This window comes from Lonchura striata, chromosome 1A, assembly GCF_050655825.1.
Source record: "Lonchura striata isolate lonStrDom1 chromosome 1A, ASM5065582v1, whole genome shotgun sequence".
NCBI lineage: Eukaryota > Metazoa > Chordata > Aves > Passeriformes > Estrildidae > Lonchura > Lonchura striata.
This window is the reverse complement of record NC_140741.1, coordinates 76079410-76103277: the sequence shown is the minus strand read 5'-3', so window position 1 is coordinate 76103277 and position 23868 is coordinate 76079410. Positions and strand designations below refer to the sequence as shown.

Here is a 23868-nt window from a genome sequence, read left to right as displayed (position 1 = left end):
AGGGGTAGCAGGAGGCCAGGAGAGGAGCCAGCACTGGCTCCCAGAGTTTCTGAGAGCTCCACAGCTGGAGATGCACCCGGGACAGGTGGGAACTGCTCCCTCCCGGCGCCCCAGCCAGACCCCGTGTCACCCCAGTGTCACCCCAGTGTCACCCTGGTGTCACCCCGGTGTCACCCCCTGGTATCACCCCACCACTCACCAGCTCGATGCCCTGTGGGAAGGGGTTGTCCTCCCAGTCCTTCTCCGGGAAGCGCTGCAGGATCTGTCCCTGTCCATCCCCGCTCCCTGTGGAGACAAGGTGGGGTCAGAGGGCAGCAGGTACCCCCCACCCGCCGGGAATGCCCGGCTGGCACAGCCCCGGGCTGCTCCAGCTCTGCAGGGATGGGGCAGCACAGGAGGGACCCCGGCCCCTTCCAGGCCGAGCAGCACTGCCCACTCCAGCAGGGAACAGCAGGGACTCCAAGGAATCTGGAGCAAACAGCTCCCAGAGCCTTCTCTGGAGGTGGGAACGGTACAGGAGCAGCAGCTCTGGCCCCTCTCCAGCCAGAACTTCCTTCCCTGTGACCCCAACATGGACAACACCCCCCACTCTGAGCTGCACTCCCTGCTCCTCACCTCCCCGCTGGCCTCTCCCCAAACAACCTGCCCAGGATTTGCTTTCGGGCTCCTGACAGCTCCTGCTTCCCTGGGGCATTCCAGAGCACTGGGAACACCCCAAACCCTCACCTGCACCCCACCCACAGCCCTGCAGACCCCAAATCCTGCTGCTTCCCCTGGAGCTGGCCTGGACAGCCGGGAAAAGGCTCAGCAGGGCAGGCAGGCATGCCAGGCACCACTCTGGGACAGCCCGAGGTGACAGTGCCACCAAGTGCTGCTGTCACCGACCCTGCCAGGCTGGGCAGGGCTCCCACACTGCTCACATCTCCCAAAGACAGAGCTGCTCCTGGATCCAGCTGGGAATCACAAATCCCAAGGATTCTGGCCCAGCCACAAGGGCAGGCAGCCCCGTGATGGGGAGGGGGGATCCTCCCAGCCCCTTCCAGAGCTGCTGAGGGACAATCCATTCCCAGGGGTCGCCCGGGGCCTCTCCCATCCCAGGAGCCGGGTCCTGGCCATGGAATGGGGCTGGGAAAGCAGGAGGAGCACCAGGGAAGAGCTATTTTGGGAGCCCAGACGAGTCCCCAGAGTCCTGCTCACCGCCTGGCAGCCACAGCTGGATTTAGCAGCACCAGGGAAAGGGGCTATTCATAGCCCCGGGCCCAAAATGGAAAAGCTGCAGTCAAACTGGGCACCAAATATCCACAGGGATTGGGTCAACCAGATCCTGCCTGGCCACGTGCTCCCACACCACAGGCCTGCTCTGTCACCACGTCCCTGCTCCCACACCACGTCCCTCCTCTGTCACCACGTCCCTCCTCTGTCACCACGTCCCCCTGGAGGCAGCCCTGGCCCCGAGTGCTCCCAGCCCTGGCCAAAGGCTGCCCAGTCCCAGTGCCAAGGGCTCAGCTCAAGCTCCAGACAGGAAAATCCCTTGAGATCCACAGTCAGGATTACGGCTCCGACGGCTCCAAGCTGTGCCCTGCACATCCAGCCCTGCCACGGCTTCGCTGCAATATCCTCAGTTAAAGGGGAATGGATACAAGACCACAAAATCCTGGAATGGTTTGGGTGGGAAGGGAGCCCAGAGCCCCTCCAGTGCCACCCCTGCCACGGCAGGGACACCTCCCACTGCCCCAGGCTGCTCCAGCCCCAGTGTCCAGCCTGGCCTTGGGCACTGCCAGGGATCCAGGGGCAGCCCCAGCTGCTCTGGCAATCCCAGCCCAGCCAGGAGTTCCTCATTCCCAATCTCCCATCCCTGGCTGCCCTCTGGCAGTGGGAGCCATTCCCTGTGTCCTGTCCCTCCATCCTTGTCCCCAGTCCCTCTGCAGCTCTCCTGGAGCCCCTTCAGGCCCTGCCAGGGCTCTGAGCTGTCCCTGGATCCTTCTCCTCTCCAGGTGAGCCCCCCCAGCTCTCCCAGCCTGGATCCCTGGGATCTGAGGGGCTCCAGCCCTGCAGCAGCTCCGGGGCCTCCTCGGGGCTCTCCAGCAGCTCCAGGTGCTGCTGCTGTGTGCCAGGGCTGGGGCAGCTCTGCAGGGCTCTCACCTGGGCACGGGGGCAGCATCCCCCTCCCCTGCTGCCCACTGGGCTCAGCCCAGGGCTGGGGGGTCTCAGGCTCATCATCCTCACCACAAACAGAAATCATTCCAAGTGCTGTTTTGAGAACAATGGGGATCTGGACTCACGGGGTTTTCCCAGAGGCAGGAGCTGCCACTCTCCAGCCAGCTGCAGGCAGGTACATCCTGATTTTAGGGACTGCCAGCAGCAGCCTGACTCAGGAATCCAGCACTTCCCTCAGCTGCTCCTCGGGCAGCCCGATCCCATTTCCCACCATCCAGCTCCGTAGCGGCTGCGGGACCGGCGCGTCCCTTCCTGCCCGGGAGAGCTGGACCTGCCCCATCCATTCTCCTGCCATCCCAGCCGAGAGCCCCGGGAAAGCTGGAGGTTCCTGGGAAAGCAGGCACGTGTGCCCGTGAACCTCGGCCTGCAGGCAGCTGCTGCTGCGTCCTTCCTGCGGCTCCCGCAGGCCGGGGGGACACCTGGGGGAGCCCGGGCACTCCGGCCGCGCTGGAAGGTCACGGGATGTTGTTGTGATCCAGGAAATCCCAAATAAGCCCGGAGGTAAACACGGGGCTGGGTCACGGCACAGGATGACCCCGCTGGGAGCGCTGGCACGCCGGGAGGCTGCCGGGAACGGCGCGGCTCCGGACACGGGACACGGACACGGGTCACGGACACGCCAGCGCCGCGCCTTGCTCCCGTGTCCCCTAAAGGATGGGACAAAGGAGCTGCACCCCAGCCCTGCACACACACCGGCCAGGCCTCGGACTGCCAGCTCCGGAGTGCTCCCAGAGCCTGCAGGAGGTGCCCACCTTCCCTGGAAAATCCCGGGGGCATTTACAGGTGGAGCACGGCAGCCCCAGCCCACCCCAGCCCCACAGGCAGGTCCTGCTCTGGAGCAGCCACGGGGACTGGGCAGGGAACCCTGCAGCAGCTCCTGCAGCCCTTTCACAGAATCACACAATTCACAGAATTCACAGAATCACAGAATTCACACAATTCACACAATTGCAGAAATTATAGAATCACAGAATCACAGAATTCCCACAATCCCTGGGTTGGGAGAAAGCTCCAGGAGTACCGAGCCCAGCCAGCCCCTGGCACCCAGTGCCACATCCAGGCTTTTCAAACACATCCAGGCCTGGTGACTCCACCACCTCCCCGGGCAGCCATCCCAGAGCTTCATCACCTTTCTGGAAAAGCTTTTCCTGCTCTCCCACCTGGATTTCCCTGGGCACAGCTTGAGGCTGTGTGCTCTGGTTGTGTCAGGGCTGCCTGGAGCCAGAGCCCCAGCCCAGCTGGGCACAGGCACCTTCCAGGAGCTGTGGGAGCGATGGGGCCAGCCCTGAGTCTCCTTTTCCTGAGGAGCTGGATGTGACAGAGAGAGAGGGGAAGGGGATTTTCAGAGGGATGTCCCACCCCTCACACCTGACACCCTCCACTGCCAGGTGACTGGAGGTGTTTCACCACCAGGACAGAACCACTGGTCCAGCCAGTCCCCAGGAACAGCTCCTCTGCAGGCTGGGACACGATTCTCACACCCCTGAACCTCAGAAATTTGGGATGAAATCATCCAGGGGATGTCAAAGTTCAGACAACACAGCTCAGCGTTGGAGCTGGCACAGCTGCCCAGAGCAGCTGTGGCTGTACTGGCTCCCTGGCAGTGCCCAAGGCCAGGCTGGACACTGGGGCTGGAGCAGCCTGGGGCAGTGGGAGGTGTCCCTGCCATGGCAGGGGTGGCACTGGAGGGGCTCTGGGGTCCCTCCCCGCCTGACCAACTCTGGGACTCCCTGATCCTGCAGTCAGCTCTGTCCTGCCTGGAGGCTCCTGCCAGGGCACGGCATACAGCCAGGGCAGGGAGGGCACTGAAGGGCTGGAATGTGAGCCCAGGGGGGCAGGAGGCCGATGGCCCTGGGCTGGGGCAGCCCAGGGTGGGCACAGCCCAGGGCAGGGACTGTCCCCTGTGCTGGCCCTGCTGAGGGACCCCCTGGAATCCTGGGGGCAGCTCCGGGCCCCTCCTGCCAGGAGAGCCCTGGAGGGGCTGGAGTGTCCAGGGAATGGAGCTGGGAAGGGAATGGAGCCCAGGAGGGGCTGAGGGAGCTGGGAAGGGAATGGAGCCCAGGAGGGGCCGAGGGAGCTGGGAAGGGAATGGAGCCCAGGAGGGGCCGAGGGAGCTGGGAAGGGAATGGAGCCCAGGAAAAGCTGAGGGAGCTGGGAAGGGAATGGAGCCCAGGAGGGGCGGAGGGAGCTGGGAAGGGAATGGAGCCCAGGAGGGGCCGAGGGAGCTGGGAAGGGAATGGAGCCCAGGAGGGGCTGAGGGAGCTGGGAAGGGAATGGAGCCCAGGAGGGGCTGAGGGAGCTGGGAAGGGGCTGAGCCTGGAGCCAAGGAGGCTCAGGGGGACCTTGTGGCTCTGCACAAGTCCCTGCCAGGAGGGGACAGCCGGGGGGTCGGGCTGTGCTCCAGGGAACAGGGACAGGAGCAGAGGGAACTGCCTCAGGCTGGGCCAGGGCAGCCTCAGGGGGGATTTTGGGGAAATTCCTCCTGGAAATGCTATCCAGCCCTGGCACAGGGCTGGATCCCCATCCCTGGAAGGATTTCAAAGCCATGTGGATGTGACACTTGGGGACAGGACAGTGGTGGCCTTGGCAGTGCTGAGAACGTTTGGATTCAATGCTCTGGGAGGGCTTTTCCAACCTGACTCCGTGAATCCCTGGTGTCAGAAGAAAAGAGGAATGTCCCCAGGGAAGGCCTGTGCAGGACATTCCCACGCCGATGGAGCCAGTGGGATTTGTCACCAGCAGCTGCTGCCAGCCCAGGTGGGCTGGACCCAGGCCCAAGGAGCAAACCTGCACCTTCAGCTGCCAGGACAGACCAGCGGGGACACGGCAGGACCAAAGCCTGGCACTGCGGCCCTCAGCTCCGCCGGGAATTCCCCGGGATCCGGGAGCTGGGCCCGGGCCAGGCCAGGCTGCAGCACCTGCAAGGCACCGGCAGCGGGCAGGAAGCTCCAGGGCAGGAAAAGCCTGTGGGAACACGGCCGGAGCCTGCCAGGGCTGCCAGGGAGCTCCGTGTCACACCAGGGGCTGATGGATGGTCACATCCCATCCTGTCCCCAAACCCCTGTGACCGCCTCCTGTCATCCCTCCAGCCATGGCCAGGAGCTGCATCCCCTTTCCCACATCCCCACCACAATCCTGGAATGGGTTGGGTGGTCAGGGACCCCAGAGCCCCTCCAGTGCCACCCTGCCATGGCAGGGACACCTCCCACTGTCCCAGGCTGCTCCAGCCCCAGTGTCCAGCCTGGCCTTGGGCACTGCCAGGGATCCAGGGGCAGCCCCAGCTGCTCTGGCAATCCCAGCCCAGCCAGGAATTCCTCATTCCCAATCTCCCATCCATGGCTTCCCTCTGGCAGTGGGAGCCATTCCCTGGGTCCTGTCCCTCCATCCTTGTCCCCAGCCCCTCTGCAGCTCTCCTGGAGCTCCTTTAGTGGCACTGGGCACTGTGGGACACTGGGAGGTGTCCCTGCCATGGGAGGGGTGGCACTGGGTGGGTTTGATGTCCCTTCCTGCCCAACCCTTCCAGGATTCTCAGCCGTGTCACACCAACCTGAGGACAACCAGCCCATCCTTCATCCCTCTGTTCAGGAGCAACCATCACCTGAGTGGGGAGCTGGGATATTGCACCCTGGCCACCAGCTCCTCCCTCCCTCCCAGAGAGAGGAGTAAGGCACAGACAGGGATGAGCCATCCCACCCCATCCCAGCCCTGCAGCCCCCCGCCCCCCAGAACAACACCCGAGTGTCTCCCGCAGGACAAAGGAGCCTCTGTTCCCTGCCAGTGTCCCCGCCGGGGGCACGGAGAATGGCTTTTCTGTGCAGGGAACAAAGGGGCTGTTTGTGGGGCCGGGGGCGGCCCCGTGCTCCGGCCACCGCCAGGAAAGCCCACCCGGCCCAGGGCGAGTCCCTGTCCCTGCCCTGTCCCCTCCAGCACCAACGGCGGGTGCTGGCAGCTCCCTGTGCCAATCCCAGGATCCCCGAGGCTGGAAAAGCCCTCCGGGATCACCGAGCCCACCTCGTCCCCAGCCCAGAGCCCTGAGTGCCACCTCCAGGAATTCCCTGGACACCTCCAGGGATGGGCACTCCAAAGCTCCCTGGGCAATGGAATCCCTGTTCCAGTGCTGGACAACCCTTTCCATGGAGAAATTCTTCCTGAAGTGGCACTTACCGGACCCCCAGTGTCCCCTCCAGCTGTCCCCAAGGCCACATCCCCTCTGTGGCATGGCTGCTGTGCCCCCTAGAATGAGACATGCAAAATCCCAAGGAATAATTTCCCACTCGTGGCTCTCTCCATGTTTCAGTGCAGTTCCACAGGACAAGGAGCTGGGGAAGGACAAAGCCCTTGCCACACAGCAGGAACCCTGCAGGAGCAGGGTGACAGGACAGGCTCAGCCACAGGGATTTGGAGGGGATTTAGGGCAAAAGTCTCCACAAAGTCACACCCCGAACAGCAATTCCTGTCCTGAGTGCAGCTAAAAAAAGGGAAAAACAGGAATAAGGGCCTCGTTCCCTGTTTAATGGCCACCTCAGTGATGTCTGAGGATGTGCTTGACCTGCTGGACACAGGGAAGATAAGGATCACCCAGGGAAGATAAGGATCACCCACAGCCTGTGACACAGAGCTGGGTGAGGAAGCAAACTGTCTGCATGCAACTCCCAGCTGGAAAAACTCCATCCAGGCACTGAATGCTTCCCACGGGAGACAAACCCCTCCAGCCCGGGGTCACTCACTCCCAGTTACAACATCCTGGAGCTGCAGCAGGGGGGCTGCACCTGGGGACACTCCCAGCACTTCCATGGAACAGGGCTCTCATTCCCTATGGATTTCAGGGAATTCAGGCTTCGGCAGGCTCTGGGTGAGGGGGTTTGTAGGAAGCTGAAATGAGGCAGGTGAAGCAGGGCTCATCCCCCCACCCTGGCTCACACCAGTCCTGTCCTGGGATGTCATTATTCCTCAAACCTCTTCCTAATCCCTCTCAACCTCTCCCGAATCCCCCTCAAATTCAGGAGAAATGCTGGGGAGAGCCACCTCTCTCTGCACCAGCCCGGGGGCAGTGCCAAGCACCCTGCCAGGCACAGACTCCCAGGGATCAGGAACGCTGGCAAACCCTTGGCACGGAGCGTGGCTGGAAAACCCCAGGAGCCTGTGGAACGTGGGGCTCTCTGCTCTCCCAGATCCTGCAGGAAGATCCACTTGGATCCTGCCCACACCCAGCACTTTTGGGATGGCACCCAGGGGCCAGGGAAGATCCCAGGATCCAGGAGTGGTGGGTGAAGAGGGAGCAGCCCAGCACGGAATCACGGCTGTCCTGGCAGAGGCAGATCCTGGGAGATCTCCACCACCTCCACCCAGAGCTGGGGCTGGGAGCGGGCTCGGCACAGCCTGGCTAGAGCCCGGCTGTTCCCTGACCCCGTTCCGAGGGAGAGCTGTGTTTATCTTTGGAAACATTAGGGCAGAAGAGGAAGTAATTAAATTTAAAAAGCCCCGCCTGCTTCCGAGAGCTCGGCGCAGGAAAGCGCTGCCGGCCCCGAGCGCTCCTGGCAGCGGGACACGGCCACGGCTGCAGCAGGAGGGTTTCCATAAACCCCTGGGGAACACGGCCCCACAGCCCCTCCAACAACCACCCACACGGGGCAGGAGCCACGGGTCCCTTTGGAGGAGCTCTCCAGGAAAACTGGAAGCTGTGAGGGCCCAGGAGCTGCTTTAAGGGATCCCAGGTGACCTCCGAAGGTCCCTTTGGATCCCATCTCCTCTGGGGCTCTACAAGAGCAGCCAGGTGACACTGACACCTGGCTGGGGAGAGGAGGTCCAGGAGGGGCTCCAGGAGAGCTGCAGAGGGACTGGGGACAAGGATGGAGGGACAGGACACAGGGAATGGCTCCCACTGCCAGAGGGCAGCCATGGATGGGAGATTGGGAATGAGGAATTCCTGCCTGGGCTGGGATTGCCAGAGCAGCTGGGGCTGCCCCTGGATCCTGGCAGTGCCCAGGGCCAGGCTGGACACTGGGGCTGGCACTGGGGGGCTCTGGGGTCCTTTCCCACCCAAACCACTCCATCCATGCCTCCCTGACTGCATTCCTGGAGCCGGGTGGGTGCTGTGGCTCAGCTCCCTCAGGAGGATCCCGGTGTCCATCGGGAGCGCCGGTGTCCGGCCATGGTCCCGTGGCCAGAGCTGCTAAAAGTGTTTTGGGGAGGAACCTCTGCTATTTTTACCTGATGCCAAATTCCAGCTGCTTCCCAGGGGAGCCATTCCCAGCTCCAGTGGCACCCCGGGTGGTAATTATGGGGCTGCCAACATTTACCCACGGCCTAAAAACAGCCCCGGCTGCTCCCATCGCCCCTCCTGCCCTGTGGGAAAAAGATGTGGGAATTACAGAATGGTTTGGGTGGGAAGGGACCTCAGAGCCCCTCCAGTGCCACCCTGGGCAGGGACACCTCCCACTGTCCCTCTGCAGCTCTCCTGGAGCCCCTTCAGGCCCTGCCAGGGCTCTGAGCTCTCCCTGGAGCCTTCTCCTCTCCAGGTGAACATCCCCAGTTCTCCCAGCCTGGTTCCAGAGCAGAGCTGCTCTCAACTGGCAAAGGGACGCAGAGGGACAGTGGGACGGGATCCAGGCACAGGCACAGAGCAGCTCCAAGCTCCAGGACAAAAGGCCTCAGTGCCAGCCCCGGTCCCGTCCGTGCCGGGCAATTTCCTGCAGAGCAGCCAAGGACAGAGGGAAACCCCAAACCCAAACCCCAGCCGGCGCCGTTCCTCACGGATCGCCCGTGGGTGCTCAAGTCCCTCCCTGCTGCGTCCTGCCAGGGCACAGGGAATGATCCAAGCCCTGCCTCAGTTTGTCTTGACCCTGCAGGGGTCATTTCCACCCAGCCTCTGCCAGCATCAACATCTCCCACGAGGGCAGAAGGAGCTTTTGTTCCCGGGTCCCACACAGGCGGCGGCAGGGCCGGAGCGTGGCACATGCAGGGGGGAGCTCTGCAGGGAGGGACAGGGACAGAGCCACCGGGGAGGAATGGAGAACTGGGACTGGGGTCAGCTTCCACAGGGGCCCGGCAGAGCCAGAGCCACCAGAACAGACGTGGGAGGAAATGTCCCACCAGTATGGGAACTTTGAGAATTCCCCGAGAACACACTGACCTGGCCCCAAGTGCCACATCCACACCGCTCTGAAATCCCTCCAGGATTGCACTCCTGTGCCAGGGCTGCACAGCATTTCCAGGAGGAATCTCCCCAAAATCCCCCCTGAGGCTGCCCTGGCTCAGCCTGAGGCCGTTCCCTCTCCTCCTGTCCCTGTTCCTGGAGCACAGCCCGACCCCCCGGCTGTCCCCTCCTGGCAGGGACTTGTGCAGAGCCACAAGGTCCCCCTGAGCCTCCTTGGCTCCAGGCTCAGCCCCTTCCCAGCTCCCTCAGCCTCTGCTGGGCTCCATTCCCTTCCCAGCTCCCTCAGCCCCTCCTGGGCTCCATTCCCTTCCCAGCTCCCTCGGCCCCTCCTGGGCTCCATTCCCTTCCCAGCTCCCTCAGCCCCTCCTGGGCTCCATTCCCTTCCCAGCTCCCTCAGCCCCTCCTGGGCTCCATTCCCTTCCCAGCTCCATTCCCTTCCCAGCTCCCTCAGCCCCTCCCGGGCTCCATTCCCTTCCCAGCTCCCTCGGCCCCTCCTGGGCTCCATTCCCTTCCCAGCTCCCTCAGCCCCTGCTGGGCTCCATTCCCTTCCCAGCTCCCTCAGCCCCTCCTGGGCTCCATTCCCTTCCCAGCTCCCTCAGCCCCTCCTGGGCTCCATTCCCTTCCCAGCTCCCTCGGCCCCTGCTGGGCTCCATTCCCTTCCCAGCTCCTCACAGGATCTGTGCTGCAGAAGGGAATCCCCTCCATGAGGATCTGCCTCTCCTGGGGCAGCGGGAGCAGCGCAGGGTGCACGAGGAGGAAGAGGCTGGATCCAAGGGGAACTGAAACCCCACTGACCACAGACTGCTCCGGGATGGGGAAACAACCCTGCCCTGGAGCCCTCAGCTTCCTCATCGGCATGTCCCGGAGAACCAGGGAATTTTCTGAAGCAGGTACAGCTCCCAGGGAGTGCCAGCAGCCCCAGAGGCTGGAGCTGTCCCTCAGCCTGACCCCACAGCCTGGAGAGGAGCCCTGCTCAGCCCAGCCTCGGGAATGCCAATCCCTGCCCAACTCAGCCTCGGGAATGCCAATCCCTGCCCAACTCAGCCTTGGGAATCCCAATCCCTGCTCAGCCCAGCCTCGGAAATGCCAATCCCTGACCAGACCAGGCCCGGGAATCCCAATCCCTCCTCCCTCCAAATCCCATGGCACACCACCCCAGAGGGTCCAGCCGTGGTCCCAGTCCTGCCCCAGTGACAGGAGGAGCTCCTCACCTCTGATCCTTGGGAATGAGCAGGGAGATGGGAATGGAAGCAGCAGGGAGTGCTGCCAGCTCTGAGCCTGGCCAGAGATTCCTGGGATTAGCACATTCCCAACAACTCCTGCTCCCAATGGACCCCACCAACACGCAGCTCCCCCAAACCCACCTCATCCCCCCACAGGGATTATCTGGGAAGGCTGGGATGATTCCCAAGGTCACGGAGCCGAGTGGTTCTTCCCCAGAGGGTGCTGGGCACTGCCCAGGCTCCTCGGGGAATGGGCACGGCCCTGAGGCTGCTGGAGCTCCCCTCCCTGGGACGCCAGGCTGGGACTGTTGGGGTGTCTGTGCAGGGCCAGGAGCTGGATCTGTGATCCCTGGGGTCCCTCCCAGCTCAGGATGCTCCAGGATTCCAGGATTCCCCTGCAGACTTGTCCCTGGAGCTGCTCCCAGCCCGACCCTGGCTCCTGGAGACCAGCAGGACATGGGGCCCTTCCCAGCTTATCCCAGGGGTTTGAGCTGAAGAGGGGAGATGTAGATGGGATATTGGGAAGAAATTAATACAAAACATGACTCGAAATTCCCCATTTTGGTGGAAGTTCCTGGACAATGCAGTTTGTCAAGTGCAGAGGGACAAGGCCTGCAGGGACAGGACCCAGGGAATGGCTCCCACTGCCAGAGGGCAGCCATGGATGGGAGATTGGGAATGAGGAATTCCTGGCTGGGTGGGATTGCCAGAGCAGCTGGGGCTGCCCCTGGATCCCTGCAATGTCCAAGGAAAGGTTGGAGCAGCCTGGGATAGTGGGAGGTGTCCCTGCCAGGGCAGGGGTGGCACTGCAGGAGATTTGGGTCCCTTCCCACCCAACCATCCCAGGATTCCACGACCCTGAGGCACACCCACGCCTCAGCCAGGGCACAGGCTCTGTTTGATGGGAAGGGCCGGGAATCACAGCCCCATGGGATCCTTCCCAGAAGGAAACACAGCTCTGCTCCTCCACCCAAAGCCAACAGAGCCGGGCAGGGGCTGGGCCCTCACACACCTGGGAGCTGCCCGGAGGGGATCCTGGGCAGCAGAGAACAAGCTTGGAAGGGGCTCCATGAGACCTGAGGAGTTCCTCCATCTCCACCAGCCTAAAGTCCCCCATTTCCCAAAAGAACTCAATGAAATCCTGGGATCACTTTGAGGAAGACAGGAAAGCCTGGCTGGAGTAAGGCAGATGAATTCCCCGTGCCGTGAAGCAGAGGAGAATCCAGCTGGAGCAGGAGCGCTCCTCAGGGATGTGCCTGGCACATCCCACACATGGAGCTTCCAGCCTTGGGATGACAGCTCACACCTGAGACAGCAAACACTCATCTCTGCTGCTGCTCTGCCAGAAAAACTGAGAGCCGTGGAACCCTGGGATGGGCTGGCTGGGAAAGGAGCCCAGAGCCCCTCCAGTGCCACCCCTGCTGTGGCAGGGACACCACCACTGTGCCAGGTGCTCGGCCACGGCCCCCCCTCTGCCCCAAACTGCTTCACTTCCCCCACAGCAAAACTCCCATTTCCCAGAAAAGAAAAAAGCACTTGGAATTTGACCCAAATAAATCCCATCTCTGGCGTAGGCTTAGGTTTTTCCAAACCCTCAACAAGTGACTGACCCCCCGTTCAGCCAAAACCTCTTGGGGTTTACCAAGCTGGACAAAAAAACAACCATTAAAGAGTTCAACAATAAAATAAACAACCCGAAACCACCGAGATGACACACGAGGGGTAAAACCAAGTCAGACACGGGGCAAAGGTCAGGAAAAAATGAGCAACAAACTATTGAAAAACACCAAAAAAAAAAAGGAATTAACGATAAATTCTACAGAAACCCCGAAAATTCAAACATTTTCTCCAACGTCAGCTTCCTGTCCCGCTTGGATTTTCAGGAATATTGAGTGATGGCTGACCCTGTCCCAAGGGATTTCAGCAGCACAACTGGTTCCAGACACACCAGTCCCAGCAGAAAAACACCTAAAACCCCCAAAACCACTGGCTAACGGCCAGAAAAGCGGGCAAACACGCCGTAACCATTCCAAACTTGGACATGGATTAAGGATTAAGGCTGGTTTGGATACACAGAGCTCGGGGGAGGAAGGATGGGAGGGATGGACCCCCCCCACCAGTGCCCCATCCCAGAGCAGCAGCGACATTCCCAGAGGCAGGAATGATCCCAGAGCCCTGGGGATAATCCCTGCGTGGGCACAGGGGGCTGGGATAAATCCAGGGCTGGATAAATCCCACAGACACATCCCAGGCCTGCTCGGGACCGCTGGAAACACGGCGCGACCCCGGTGTGAGCGCACGGGAACGGGAACCCGGCCCTGACCCCAAAAGGCTCCGGGAAAACGGAGTCTGGGCTGGTGAGGCTCAGGACAGAGGCACAGCCCCGGGCCCAGGGGTCCTGGGGGACACCAGAGGGAGGGAGAACACGGAGGCTCCTCACAGGAATAGCTGCATCAACGGGAAAGTGGGAAAACGCCCCAAACCTGTCCAGAATGAGACAAGGAGCACTGGAACTGCACTGAATGAGCCCAGCACCTTCCCATTCCCTCCTTCCCCCCATCCCAGACTGGAGCAGGAGCTGGGATGAGCCCAGCACATTCCCATTCCCTCCCTCCCTCCATCCCAGACTGGAGCAGGAGCTGGGATGAGCCCAGCACATTCCCATTCCCATTCCCTCCTTCCCCCCATCCCAGACTGGAGCAGGAGTTGGGATGAGCCCAGCACCTTCCCATTCCCATTCCCTCCTTCCCCCCATCCCAGACTGGAGCAGGAGCTGGGATGAGCCCAGCACCTTCCCATTCCCATTCCCTCCTTCCCCCCATCCCAGACTGGAGCAGGAGCTGGGAAGAGCCCAGCACATTCCCATTCCCATTCCCTCCTTCCCCCCATCCCAGACTGGAGCAGGAGCTGGGATGAGCCCAGCACATTCCCATTCCCATTCCCTCCTTCCCCCCATCCCAGACTGGAGCAGGAGCTGGGATGAGCCCAGCACATTCCCATTCCCATTCTCTCCTTCCCCCCATCCCAGACTGGAGCAGGAGCTGGGATGAGCCCAGCACATTCCCATTCCCATTCTCTCCTTCCCCCCATCCCAGACTGGAGCAGGAGCTGGGATGAGCCCAGCACCTTCCCATTCCCTCCTTCCCTCCATCCCAGACTGGAGCAGGAGCTGGGAAGAGCCCAGCACATTCCCATTCCCATTCCCTCCTTCCCCCCATCCCAGACTGGAGCAGGAGTTGGGATGAGCCCAGCATGTCTCTGTCCCTCACTCCAGACCCAGGGAGAAGAGTCCACATTTTCCATCAAACATTTCTGGGAAAAGATCCAAGAGCTGTGAGCAGCTCCCAGTTCTCCCTGCTCCTCCAGAGCCCCTTCCTCATCCTCCTTTAGCCCAAGCCAGGGCCAGATGCGATTTTGCTTTTGGGGTGCTGCATGGTGACATTCCCACCTTGTCCCCCTTTTTCTGTCACTCCCTTCCAGCCACCCCAGTGCTTGGAAAATTCCATGAACCCCAAAGGCCTCATGGGCTGGGATGAGGCAGCAGAGCCAAAGAAAATAACGTGCAATAATCCAATTGAAATTATTTCAGGGACAGAGAATGGGATGGCTGCAAGAGGGAAGCCATTCCCTGGGTCCTGTCCCTCCATCCTTGTCCCCAGCCCCTCTGCAGCTCTCCTGGAGCCCCTCCAGGCCCTGCCAGGGCTCTGAGCTCTCCCTGGATCCTTCTCCTCTCCAGGTGAGCACCCCCAGCTCTCCCAGCCTGACTGGTGACACTGCCTCTGTCCCTCAGACAAGCTTGGACTGGCTCAGGAGGACTTATCCCAGGTTATCCCAGGAATGCCTGCGTGCCAAAGCCTCAACTCTGCTCCCAGCACTGGCACCTGGTGCTGCAGGAATGTTCCCTAAAAACAATTTGGGACTTTCAAGGGCCAGGGTCCTTCCTGAGCCCGAGGCAACAGAGGGGCAGCAGAACCCCCTGACACTGCCAGAGAGCTCTGGGAAGGGAATGGAGCCCAGGAGGGGCTGAGGGAGCTGGGAAGGGAATGGAGCCCAGGAGGGGCCGAGGGAGCTGGGAAGGGAATGGAGCCCAGGAAAAGCTGAGGGAGCTGGGAAGGGAATGGAGCCCAGGAGGGGCTGAGGGAGCTGGGAAGGGGCTGAGCCTGGAGCCAAGGAGGCTCAGGGGGACCTTGTGGCTCTGCACAAGTCCCTGCCAGGAGGGGACAGCCGGGGGGTCGGGCTGTGCTCCAGGGAACAGGGACAGGGGGTGTTTGGAGCCCCCATCCTTGTTGGGATTTCAAAGCCATGTGGATGTGGCACATGGGGACAGGGTCAGCGGTGGCTTTGGCAGTGCTGGAGAACGTTTGGACTCGATGAGCCCTGAAGGATTTTCCACCCCAAAGAATTCCACAATTCAATTAAAAACACCCGACAGAACAGAGAAGCACAAGAGCTGCGCATGGGGGGCAGGTGGGGCAGCTGCAGCCAGGTGAGCTCCTCACAGGTACAAACAGCCCCAGGTGAGCTCCCCCCCATGCCTGAAGGATGTCACCCAGCCCTCAGCACACCCTGAGGCCTGAAGGATGTCACCCAGCCCTCAGCACACCCTGAGGCCTGAAGGATGTCACCCAGCCCTCAGGACACCCTGAGGTCCCCTTTTTGAGGCCTCCACTGGGGCTGGAGCAGCCTGGGACAGTGGGAGGTGTCCCCGCCATGGCAGGGGTGGCACTGGAGGGGCTTTGGGGTCCCTTCCCACCCAAACCATTCCATGAATCCATGTCACTGTTCTGTGACCACGGCAGGGTCCTGTCCCCTCCTGGGGGTCCCTGGCTGGGTCTGACCCCATCCACGCTCCCCAGCCCCACTCCCGCCCCGTCTCAGCCAGGAAACCCCGGTAAATCCCGGGATTGACTGGGAGCCTGGCAGTCTCCATCTGGACCAAGAGCTGCAAATCCCACAGCAGCCTTGCCCGGGATGGGACAGGTCCCCCAGGCTGGCACTGCTCCCAGGACATCCTGGCAAGTCCCCAGGTACTGCCGCGGGCAGCCGCAGGTCCCTCCTCACCCCCCGGCTCTGGGGCAGGACACGATCCCTTCCCTCCCTTCCCGCTGGGAATTCTGCCCCCCGTCCATCCTTCCCCACCCATCTGGGGCTCCCCACCGTGCCAGGTGTGCTGCCAGCTGCTCAGCCCTGCAGCATTCCCAGGAACCCCAGGAGCTTGGGGTCAAATCTGTAACAAGAATGGGTCCAATTCCATGGGCCGACAGCACCAGGAGAAACTGGGACTGGTTTGGGGCAGCTGGGCTCTTGGGTTTGGGGCATTTTTGTTTGTTTTTATAACTCCACAAGGATATGGATCCTCCTGGAGCTGCATCCAGTGCTCCCACTGGGACACAGGCTGGAATTTCAGTTCTCAAAGCAGAACTGCCTCCTTGGTCAGGACATCAGCCCTACATCCCTGCAGCTCCATCCTATCTCCAGCACTACATCCCTGCATCCCATCTCCAGGCCCACATCCCTGCAGCTCCATCCTATCTCCTGCCCCACATCCCTGCAGCCCCATCCCATCTCCAGCCCCACGTCCCTGCAGCTCCATCCTATCTCCAGCCCTACATCCCTGCAGCTCCATCCCATCTCCAGCACTACATCCCTGCATCCCATCTCCATCCCCACATCCCCACAGCCCCATCCCATGTCCCCAGAGCCGAGATCCCCACCTCCTCTCCCTCACCACCATGCCCTCTCCAGCCTTCCCCTCTTGGCCGTTCCCTTCTCCCACTCCCTGCAGACTCACGCACACTCCGCACGAGGCGGGAGGGAGAATTTCCCCTTTTATGGTGAAAGGCAGCAAATCAATCCCAGCTGGGGGAGCTGCCCCCGGCCCCGCTCCTGCCCCCACACCCCACACCGTCCCCGGGACGGGCTGCACGGCTCCCAGCCGCTCCCTCCGCTTCCCCCCGCGCTTCCTACGGGCTGCGGAGCCGGGAGCAGATTTCTCCCGGGATGACTCAGAGGATCCCAGCCCTGTGCCTGTCTCATGACTCCAGGCCGGCAGGCTCCGGGCTGGGCGCTGGGTTTCTGGGGTGCCGATTCATCCCCACGTGCCGCCCGGCTGGGATGACGGATCACATTCCTCCCGCCTGGCCCGCTGCCACCTGCATCCCTCGCGGCCAGGAGGAACGGCTGGCACACGCCCAGGGATGCTCAGAAGGGCCTCTGGGAAAAAGGAACCGCTTTTTCTTAGGAAAAAATCTTCCCTGAAAAGGCCAAGCTTGCAGTCAGGGGCTCCTGGAATGGGTTGGGTGGGAAGGGAGCCCAGAGCCCCTCCAGTGCCACCCCTGCCCTGGCAGGGACACCTCCCACTGTCCCAGGCTGCTCCAGCCCCAGTGTCCAGCCTGGCCTTGGGCACTCACAGGGATGGGGATGAAGGAAGGAGCTCCAGCAGCTCTTGGAGCTGCTCCTTGAAACCAGACCTGGATCCCAAACACGGCAAACCTCCAGTTCTGCACCAGCGTTAAACAAAAGTACAAAATGCCAACACCCTCGATGGAATTCCCAAGACTTGTGAAAGGTCCTCATATAAAACCAGAGCTGCCAAGGAAACCTCGGGCCAGAGGGAGAATCCAGAAGAAAATCCACATTTCCCCCCGCTGGGTTAATGATGCTGAAGTGGCTGCACTGCCAGGACTCGGGAGGAAAAACAGAAAACAGGGATGCCAGGCAGAGTGGGAAGAACGTGGATGCAGATCGTGTGTGACAGGAGCAAAGCAGCCTCCAAACCCACCCAAACGGGGAGGGAAGAAAACGTGAAGTGAAAACACGGACCTGAGCCAGGAGAGCCGAGAGGAACCCGGAGAGGGAGGAAGGAGAAGTTAAATGGACAGAGAAATCCCCCAGGAGAGCTCCACTGCTGGGAGGAGAGTCAGGGAATGCTCTGGGACACCCAGGGCTGGCTGCAGGGCCACTGTCCCCCCTGCCCTGCTGGCACGTCCCTGGGACAGCGCTGGGTCACCTGGAGAGGGACTTGGGGGGAATGGCCTCCACTGCCAGATGGAATTAGATGGGATATGGGCAAGGAAGTCCTGGCTGTGAGGGTGCTGAGGCACTGCCACGCTGTGCCAGGAATTCCCAAGAGATCCAGGTTGAAAGTGCCACCCTTTCCATGGGGAAATCCCCCCTGCTGTCCACCCTGCCCCTCCTCTAGCCCAGCCTGAGGCCGTTCCCTCTGCTCCTGTCCCTGTTCCCTGGAGCACAGCCCGATCCCCCGGCTGTCCCCTCCTGGCAGGGACTTGTGCAGAGCCACAAGGTCCCCCTGAGCCTCCTTGGCTCCAGGCTCAGCCCCTTCCCAGCTCCCTCAGCCCCTCCTGGGCTCCATTCCCTTCCCAGCTCCCTCAGCCCCTCCTGGGCTCCATTCCCTTCCCAGCTCCCTCAGCCCCTCCTGGGCTCCATTCCCTTCCCAGCTCCCTCGGCCCCTCCTGGGCTCCATTCCCTTCCCAGCTCCCTCGGCCCCTCCTGGGCTCCATTCCCTTCCCAGCTCCCTCAGCCCCTCCTGGGCTCCATTCCCTTCCCAGCTCCCTCAGGTGCTCCTGGGCTCCATTCCCTTCCCAGCTCCCTCACGTGCTCCTGGGCTCCATTCCCTTCCCAGCTCCATCCCCTGCCCTGGGACGCACTCCCAGGAGCACTGGGAGGTTTGGGAGGGCCAGTGTGCAGGAGGCCACTGTCCCTGTTCCCATGGATGCAGGACCAAGCCCCTCGGAGCATCAGGGCTGGGATCAGAAGCTGATCAGACCAGCACGGCCCCAACCCTGCCCTGGGGAGGATGTGACAGTGGCAGTGACAGTGAGAAGACAGTGACAAGACACAAGTGGCCTTATCTGGGCCATCAGCTGGGCAGGAAGGTGCTGCAGAGCTCACGGAGGAGCTGCTTTGCTGCATTTCCTGCAGCTGCCCACAGAGACACCTCAGCTGCACACACGCCACGGGCGGCTCTTCCTCCCCAAAATCCCCCTCGTGCTGCCACATCTGGCTCAAACGGCTCAGACACACAGAAATAACGTGTGAGACTGCAGATCCCGGCGAGGAGGCTGCTCCCTGCCAGGGGACACGTGGCACTGGAGCCGCTCCATACACACAAACCTCTGGAACTGGGAGGGAGGGAGAGAGGCAGGGCCCTCCCTGCTGCTCTGCACGTGCCCCGACCCCTGAACCAGTCCCCAGCCCCTTCCAGAGGCTCCCACCAGTCCCTAAATCCTTCCACAGGCTCCCACCAGTCCCTAAATCCTTCCACAGGCTCCCACCAGTCACCAAATCCCTTCTCAGGATCTCACCGGTCCCCAAACCCTCCAAGAGGGCCCCATTGGTCCCCAAACCCTTCAAGAGGGTCCCATCGGTCCCTAAACCCTCCAAGAGGGTCCCACCAGCCTCCAAACCCTCCAAGAGGGTCCCACCAGCCTCAAAACCCTTCAAGAGGGTCCCAGCAGTCCACAAACCCTCTAAGAGGGTCCCACCAGCCTCCAAACCCTCCAAGAGGGTCCCAGCAGTCCTCAGATCACCCCAGAGGGTCCCACCAGCACCCAAATCACCCCAGAGGGTCTCAACAGTCACCAAATCACCCCAGAGGGTCCCAGCAGCACCCAAATCACCCCAGAGGGTCCCACCAGTCACCAAGGTCCCTCTCAGAGGGTCCCAGCTGCCCCCAAACCCTCGGGGCCTCCCCCAGCAGCAGCTGCCAGCCCCGAGGGGACGAACACACTCGGGATACGGAAGGCTCATTCCCAGGAGCAGGAATTCCCTGCCCCGAGGCCGGCAGGCTCTCCAGCTCGCCTCTGCCACAAGAGCAGCATTTAGTGGTCAGGACTCAGGAGCCACAGGAGGAACAGAGAGGCCCCGGAGGCGTCACCGCCGCCAGCCCGGAGAGAGGAGGGAGAAAAGCTCCTCCAGATCCCCCCAACCCCTCCGGGCCAGCCCTGCCCACCCAGGTGTGCCAGGAACCAAACCAAAGGGGTTTTGGGGCCGACTCCTCCTCCTGCAGCCCGGCAGCTCCAGGGCACGTTCCAAGTGGGGTTTGTTTGGGTTTTTAGTGCCCATAAAACCGCAGCTGCTGCTCCAGCCCAGCGCCGCGAACGGGAAAAGGGAACTGGCTGCAAGGGAAGGCTTCAGATTCGGGGAAAACACGAGCTGCGGTGAGAGAGAAAAGTGCTAAATCCTCACTGGCAGCAAACAAAATGTCACCGAGAAATGGGGCAAGGATCTGAGTACAACACCTGGGTTAGGTGAGGTGCCCACCAAGGAACACCAGACACCATCCCTGGTCACAGCAGCAGGGAATTCTGGCAAAGAAACCCAGCTGGACACGGGAATGTGTCCAAAGGGGGAGGAATGACCAGTCCAGAGCTGCAGCTCTGACTTCCCTGCTCAGGGGCTGCTCCAGGTCCAGTCTGACCCATCCCACACCAATGATAACAACATGGAAAAGGAGGGGCAGCCAGGGGTGCCCAGGGAATGGAGCTGGGAAGGGAATGGAGCCCAGGAGGGGCCGAGGGAGCTGGGAAGGGAATGGAGCCCAGGAGGGGCTGAGGGAGCTGGGAAGGGAATGGAGCCCAGCAGGGGCTGAGGGAGCTGGGAAGGGAATGGAGCCCAGGAGGGGCCGAGGGAGCTGGGAAGGGAATGGAGCCCAGGAGGGGCTGAGGGAGCTGGGAAGGGGCTGAGCTGGAGCCAAGGAGGCTCAGGGGGACCTTGTGGCTCTGCACAAGTCCCTGCCAGGAGGGGACAGCCGGGGGGTCGGGCTGTGCTCCAGGGAACAGGGACAGGAGCAGAGGGAACGGCCTCAGGCTGGGCCAGGGCAGCCTCAGGGGGGAACCAGCAGGAATTTCCCCATGGAAACGGGGTCAGGCCTTGGCTGGGGCTGCCCAGTGGGGTTTGGAGCCCCCATTCCTGTTGGGATTTAAAATCCATGTAGATGTGGCACCTGGGGACAGGTCAGTGGTGGTGACATGCTGGGGATGGTTGGACTGGATGGGCTGTGAGGAGTTTTCCAACCTAAACAATTCCATGATTCCAAGGTGAATCTCTCTCCATCCACAAACACAACTCGGCGGAGCTGGAGGAGCTCAGGCCCAGCTCAGGCACTGCCTGGGAGCAGCTCTGGCCCTGCCACTGCCCCGTCACTGTCACTGCTTGGCCTCTGACTGCCGGGTGGGACCTGCAGCCCACAGAGCTGCTGCTCCCGGCTGCAGTTCAAAGGGAAGGAGAGGAGGATTCATGGAGCAGCTGGGATCAGAAGAGCCGCAGTTCCCAGGCCTGGATGCAGCTGGAAGCTGTGGGGGCTGGCGGGTGGGGTGATCCCTTCCAGAGCCTACACACGGAATCAGGGAATCCCAGACTGGTCTGGGGGGGAAGGGACCTCAAACATCACCCAGTGCCACCCCAGCCATGGCAGGGACACCTCCCACTGCCCCAGGCTGCTCCAGCCCCAGTGTCCAGCCTGGCCCTGGGCACTGCCAGGGATCCAGGGGCAGCCCCAGCTGCTCTGGCAATCCCAGCCCAGCCAGGAATTCCTCATTCCCAATCTCCCATCCATGGCTGCCCTCTGGCAGTGGGAGCCATTCCCTTGTCCTGTCCCTCCATCCTTGTTCCCAGCCCCTCTGCAGCTCTCCTGGAGCCCCTTTAGGCCCTGGAATGTGCTGGAAGCTCTCCCTGGATCCTTCCCTTCTCCAGGTGAGCACCCCAAGCTCTCCCAGCCTGGATCCCTGGGATCTGAGGGGCTCCAGCCCTGCAGCAGCCCTGGGGCTGCTCTGGATTTGCCCCCTCTCCCATCCCCACCTTTCCCATCAGCAAGCACATGTCTGGGAGCAGCTCTGCACGTGCCAGGGCCATTCCCAGCCTCTGTTTCCCTGCACAAATATTGACCCAGCAAACAGCTCCACCACTGCTGTCAGCCCCAGGGGCTTTTCCTGGGTGATTTTGCCAGCTGCTCGCAGAACCCGGCTGATTCACACCCTGAGTCACTGGGCCACGGCCACGCACGACAGAGTGACACAGACAGGTGCCACCAGGAGAGCTGGAACCCAACCCAAGCCACGGCTGGGACAGCAGCAGGCTGAGCCCTGAGAGCCCCGCCCTGGCTGCAGATCCACTTCAGCTTCTCCCACCAGGAACCAGCTCCAGGAGCAGCTCGGGAAGGGGGGATGTGCCCTGTCTGTGCCTCGCTCCTCACAAAGAACACCCCAAAACCTGCCCCAAGCACCTCGTGGAAAGAGGCAGCTTCCTCCTGCCATGCCCGACCGCCCACGGAGCGCCGAGCCCCAGGCCGAGTGTCTGAGGAGAGCACGAGTGTGAGGTGAGGCTGCTCCGTGAGCACGGAAACAGAGAAACCACCGGGACTTCCCGAGCAGCCTCCGCAGCCAGCCCGACACCCACGGGACACCCACAGGACACCCACGGGACACGGGCACCTCCCGGCTCCCCTGACTGCAGCAGGGATCACTCATGGCATGGCTGGGCGGGGAGGGACCCCAGAGCCCCTCCAGTGCCACCCCTGCCAGGGCAGGGACACCTCCACTGTCCCAGGCTGCTCCAGCCCCAGTGTCCAGCCTGGCCTTGGGCACTGCCAGGGATCCAGGGGAGCCCCAGCTGCTCTGGCAATCCCAGCCCAGCCAGGAATTCCTCATTCCCAATCTCCCATCCCTGGCTGCCCTCTGGCAGCTTAAACCCACTGGGAAATCCCAAATCAATCCCAAGATGGGTTTTGGCTCCCATCACCCAGGTCATATCCATCCAGTGCTCCCTATCCAAAACTTCCAGACTCCTTCAGCTCTGGCAAGTTGTTATTCCCTTGGATCCTGAGGTAAAAGCAGGCACAATCCCGGCTCTGGGAAAATGTTATTCCCAGGTAAAACCCAGCACAATCCCGGCTCTGGGAAGCTGCCATTCCCAGGTAAAACCCAGCACAATCCCAGCTCTGGGAAGCTGCCATTCCCAGGTAAAACCCAGCACAATCCCAGCTCTGGGAAAATGTTATTCCCAGGTAAAACCCAGCACAATCCCAGCTCTGGGAAAATGTTATTCCCAGGTAAAACCAGGCACAATCCCAGCTCTGGGAAGCTGCCATTCCCAGGTAAAACCCAGCACAATCCCAGCTCTGGGAAAATGTTATTCCCAGGTAAAACCCAGCACAATCCCAGCTCTGGGAAAATGTTATTCCCAGGTAAAACCCAGCACAATCCCAGCTCTGGGAAAATGTTATTCCCAGGTAAAACCCAGCACAATCCCGGCTCTGGGAAGCTGCCATTCCCAGGTAAAACCAGGCACAATCCCGGCTCTGGGAAGCTGCCATTCCCAGGTAAAACCCAGCACAATCCCAGCTCTGGAAAGCTGAAGGACGAGCCAGGAGAATAAAACCCATCCACTTAGAGGGAATAAGTGAACAGTCAGCCCACAATACAACAGACCCTGGCATGGAAGGAGCTGATTCCCACTGCCAGGAGCGTTCACTCCACACTTTTCCCCGGAGCCCCTCTCCCACACAGCCCCATGGAGTGGGCTGGGTGCCTGGCACAGCGGGGGGACACGGGGACACTGTGCCAGGCAGGTGGCATGTCCATGCTCTGCATTCCTGGATGCATCCCCAGCGCTCCACAAACTGGAAAAGCACCTGGATGCCTGCCTTGGGTCCTGGACACCCCGTGCAGGCAGAGCAGCTCAAGGCCCCGGTCCCGCAGCCAAAGCCACAGACCCTGAGAGAGTTCAGAGCCCTTTTCTGTCCCTGCCCGAGGAGCAGGACGTGCTCCCAGGCCCTGCAGCACAGCCCCAGGTCAGGGGGATGAGGCTGCTCCAGGAAACCCCAGGGACAGGCAGCTCCAGCAGCACCCAGGCACCCCAGGGAACCCGGCACGGCCCCGCTCCAGCATGGATCTGATTTCGGTTCTGTTCCCACAAACTGCAGCAGGCACGGCAACACCTCATGGAGCAGGGAAGGGAAGGATCCAGGGAGAGCTCAGAGGCCTGGCAGGGCCTGGAGGGGCTCCAGGAGAGCTGCAGAGGGACTGGGGACAAGGATGGAGGGACAGGACCCAGGGAATGGCTCCCACTGCCAGAGGGCAGCCAGGGATGGGAGATTGGGAATGAGGAATTCCTGGCTGGGCTGGGATTGCCAGAGCAGCTGGGGCTGCCCCTGGATCCTGGCAGTGCCCAGGGCCAGGCTGGACACTGGGGCTGGAGCAGCCTGGGGCAGTGGGAGGTGTCCCTGCCCTGGCAGGGTGGCACTGGAGGGGCTCT

At 61.8% G+C, this 23868-nt stretch overlaps 1 protein-coding gene across 7 annotated transcripts in view; it reads right to left on the bottom strand.

Annotated features, from left to right (window-relative positions):
* SBF1 (SET binding factor 1) overlaps positions 1-23868 on the bottom strand; it is a 68623-nt gene that overhangs the window by 41840 nt on the left and 2915 nt on the right. For 6 of the 7 annotated variants that reach the window (XM_085568274.1, XM_085568276.1, XM_085568277.1 and 3 more), the window contains exon 2: positions 200-285. In XM_085568274.1, coding sequence (XP_085424400.1) covers positions 200-285 — 86 coding nt within the window. Of the gene's footprint in view, positions 1-199; positions 286-8427; positions 8572-23868 lie in introns of those variants that run through there. The other variant, XM_085568275.1, reaches the window with a different exon arrangement.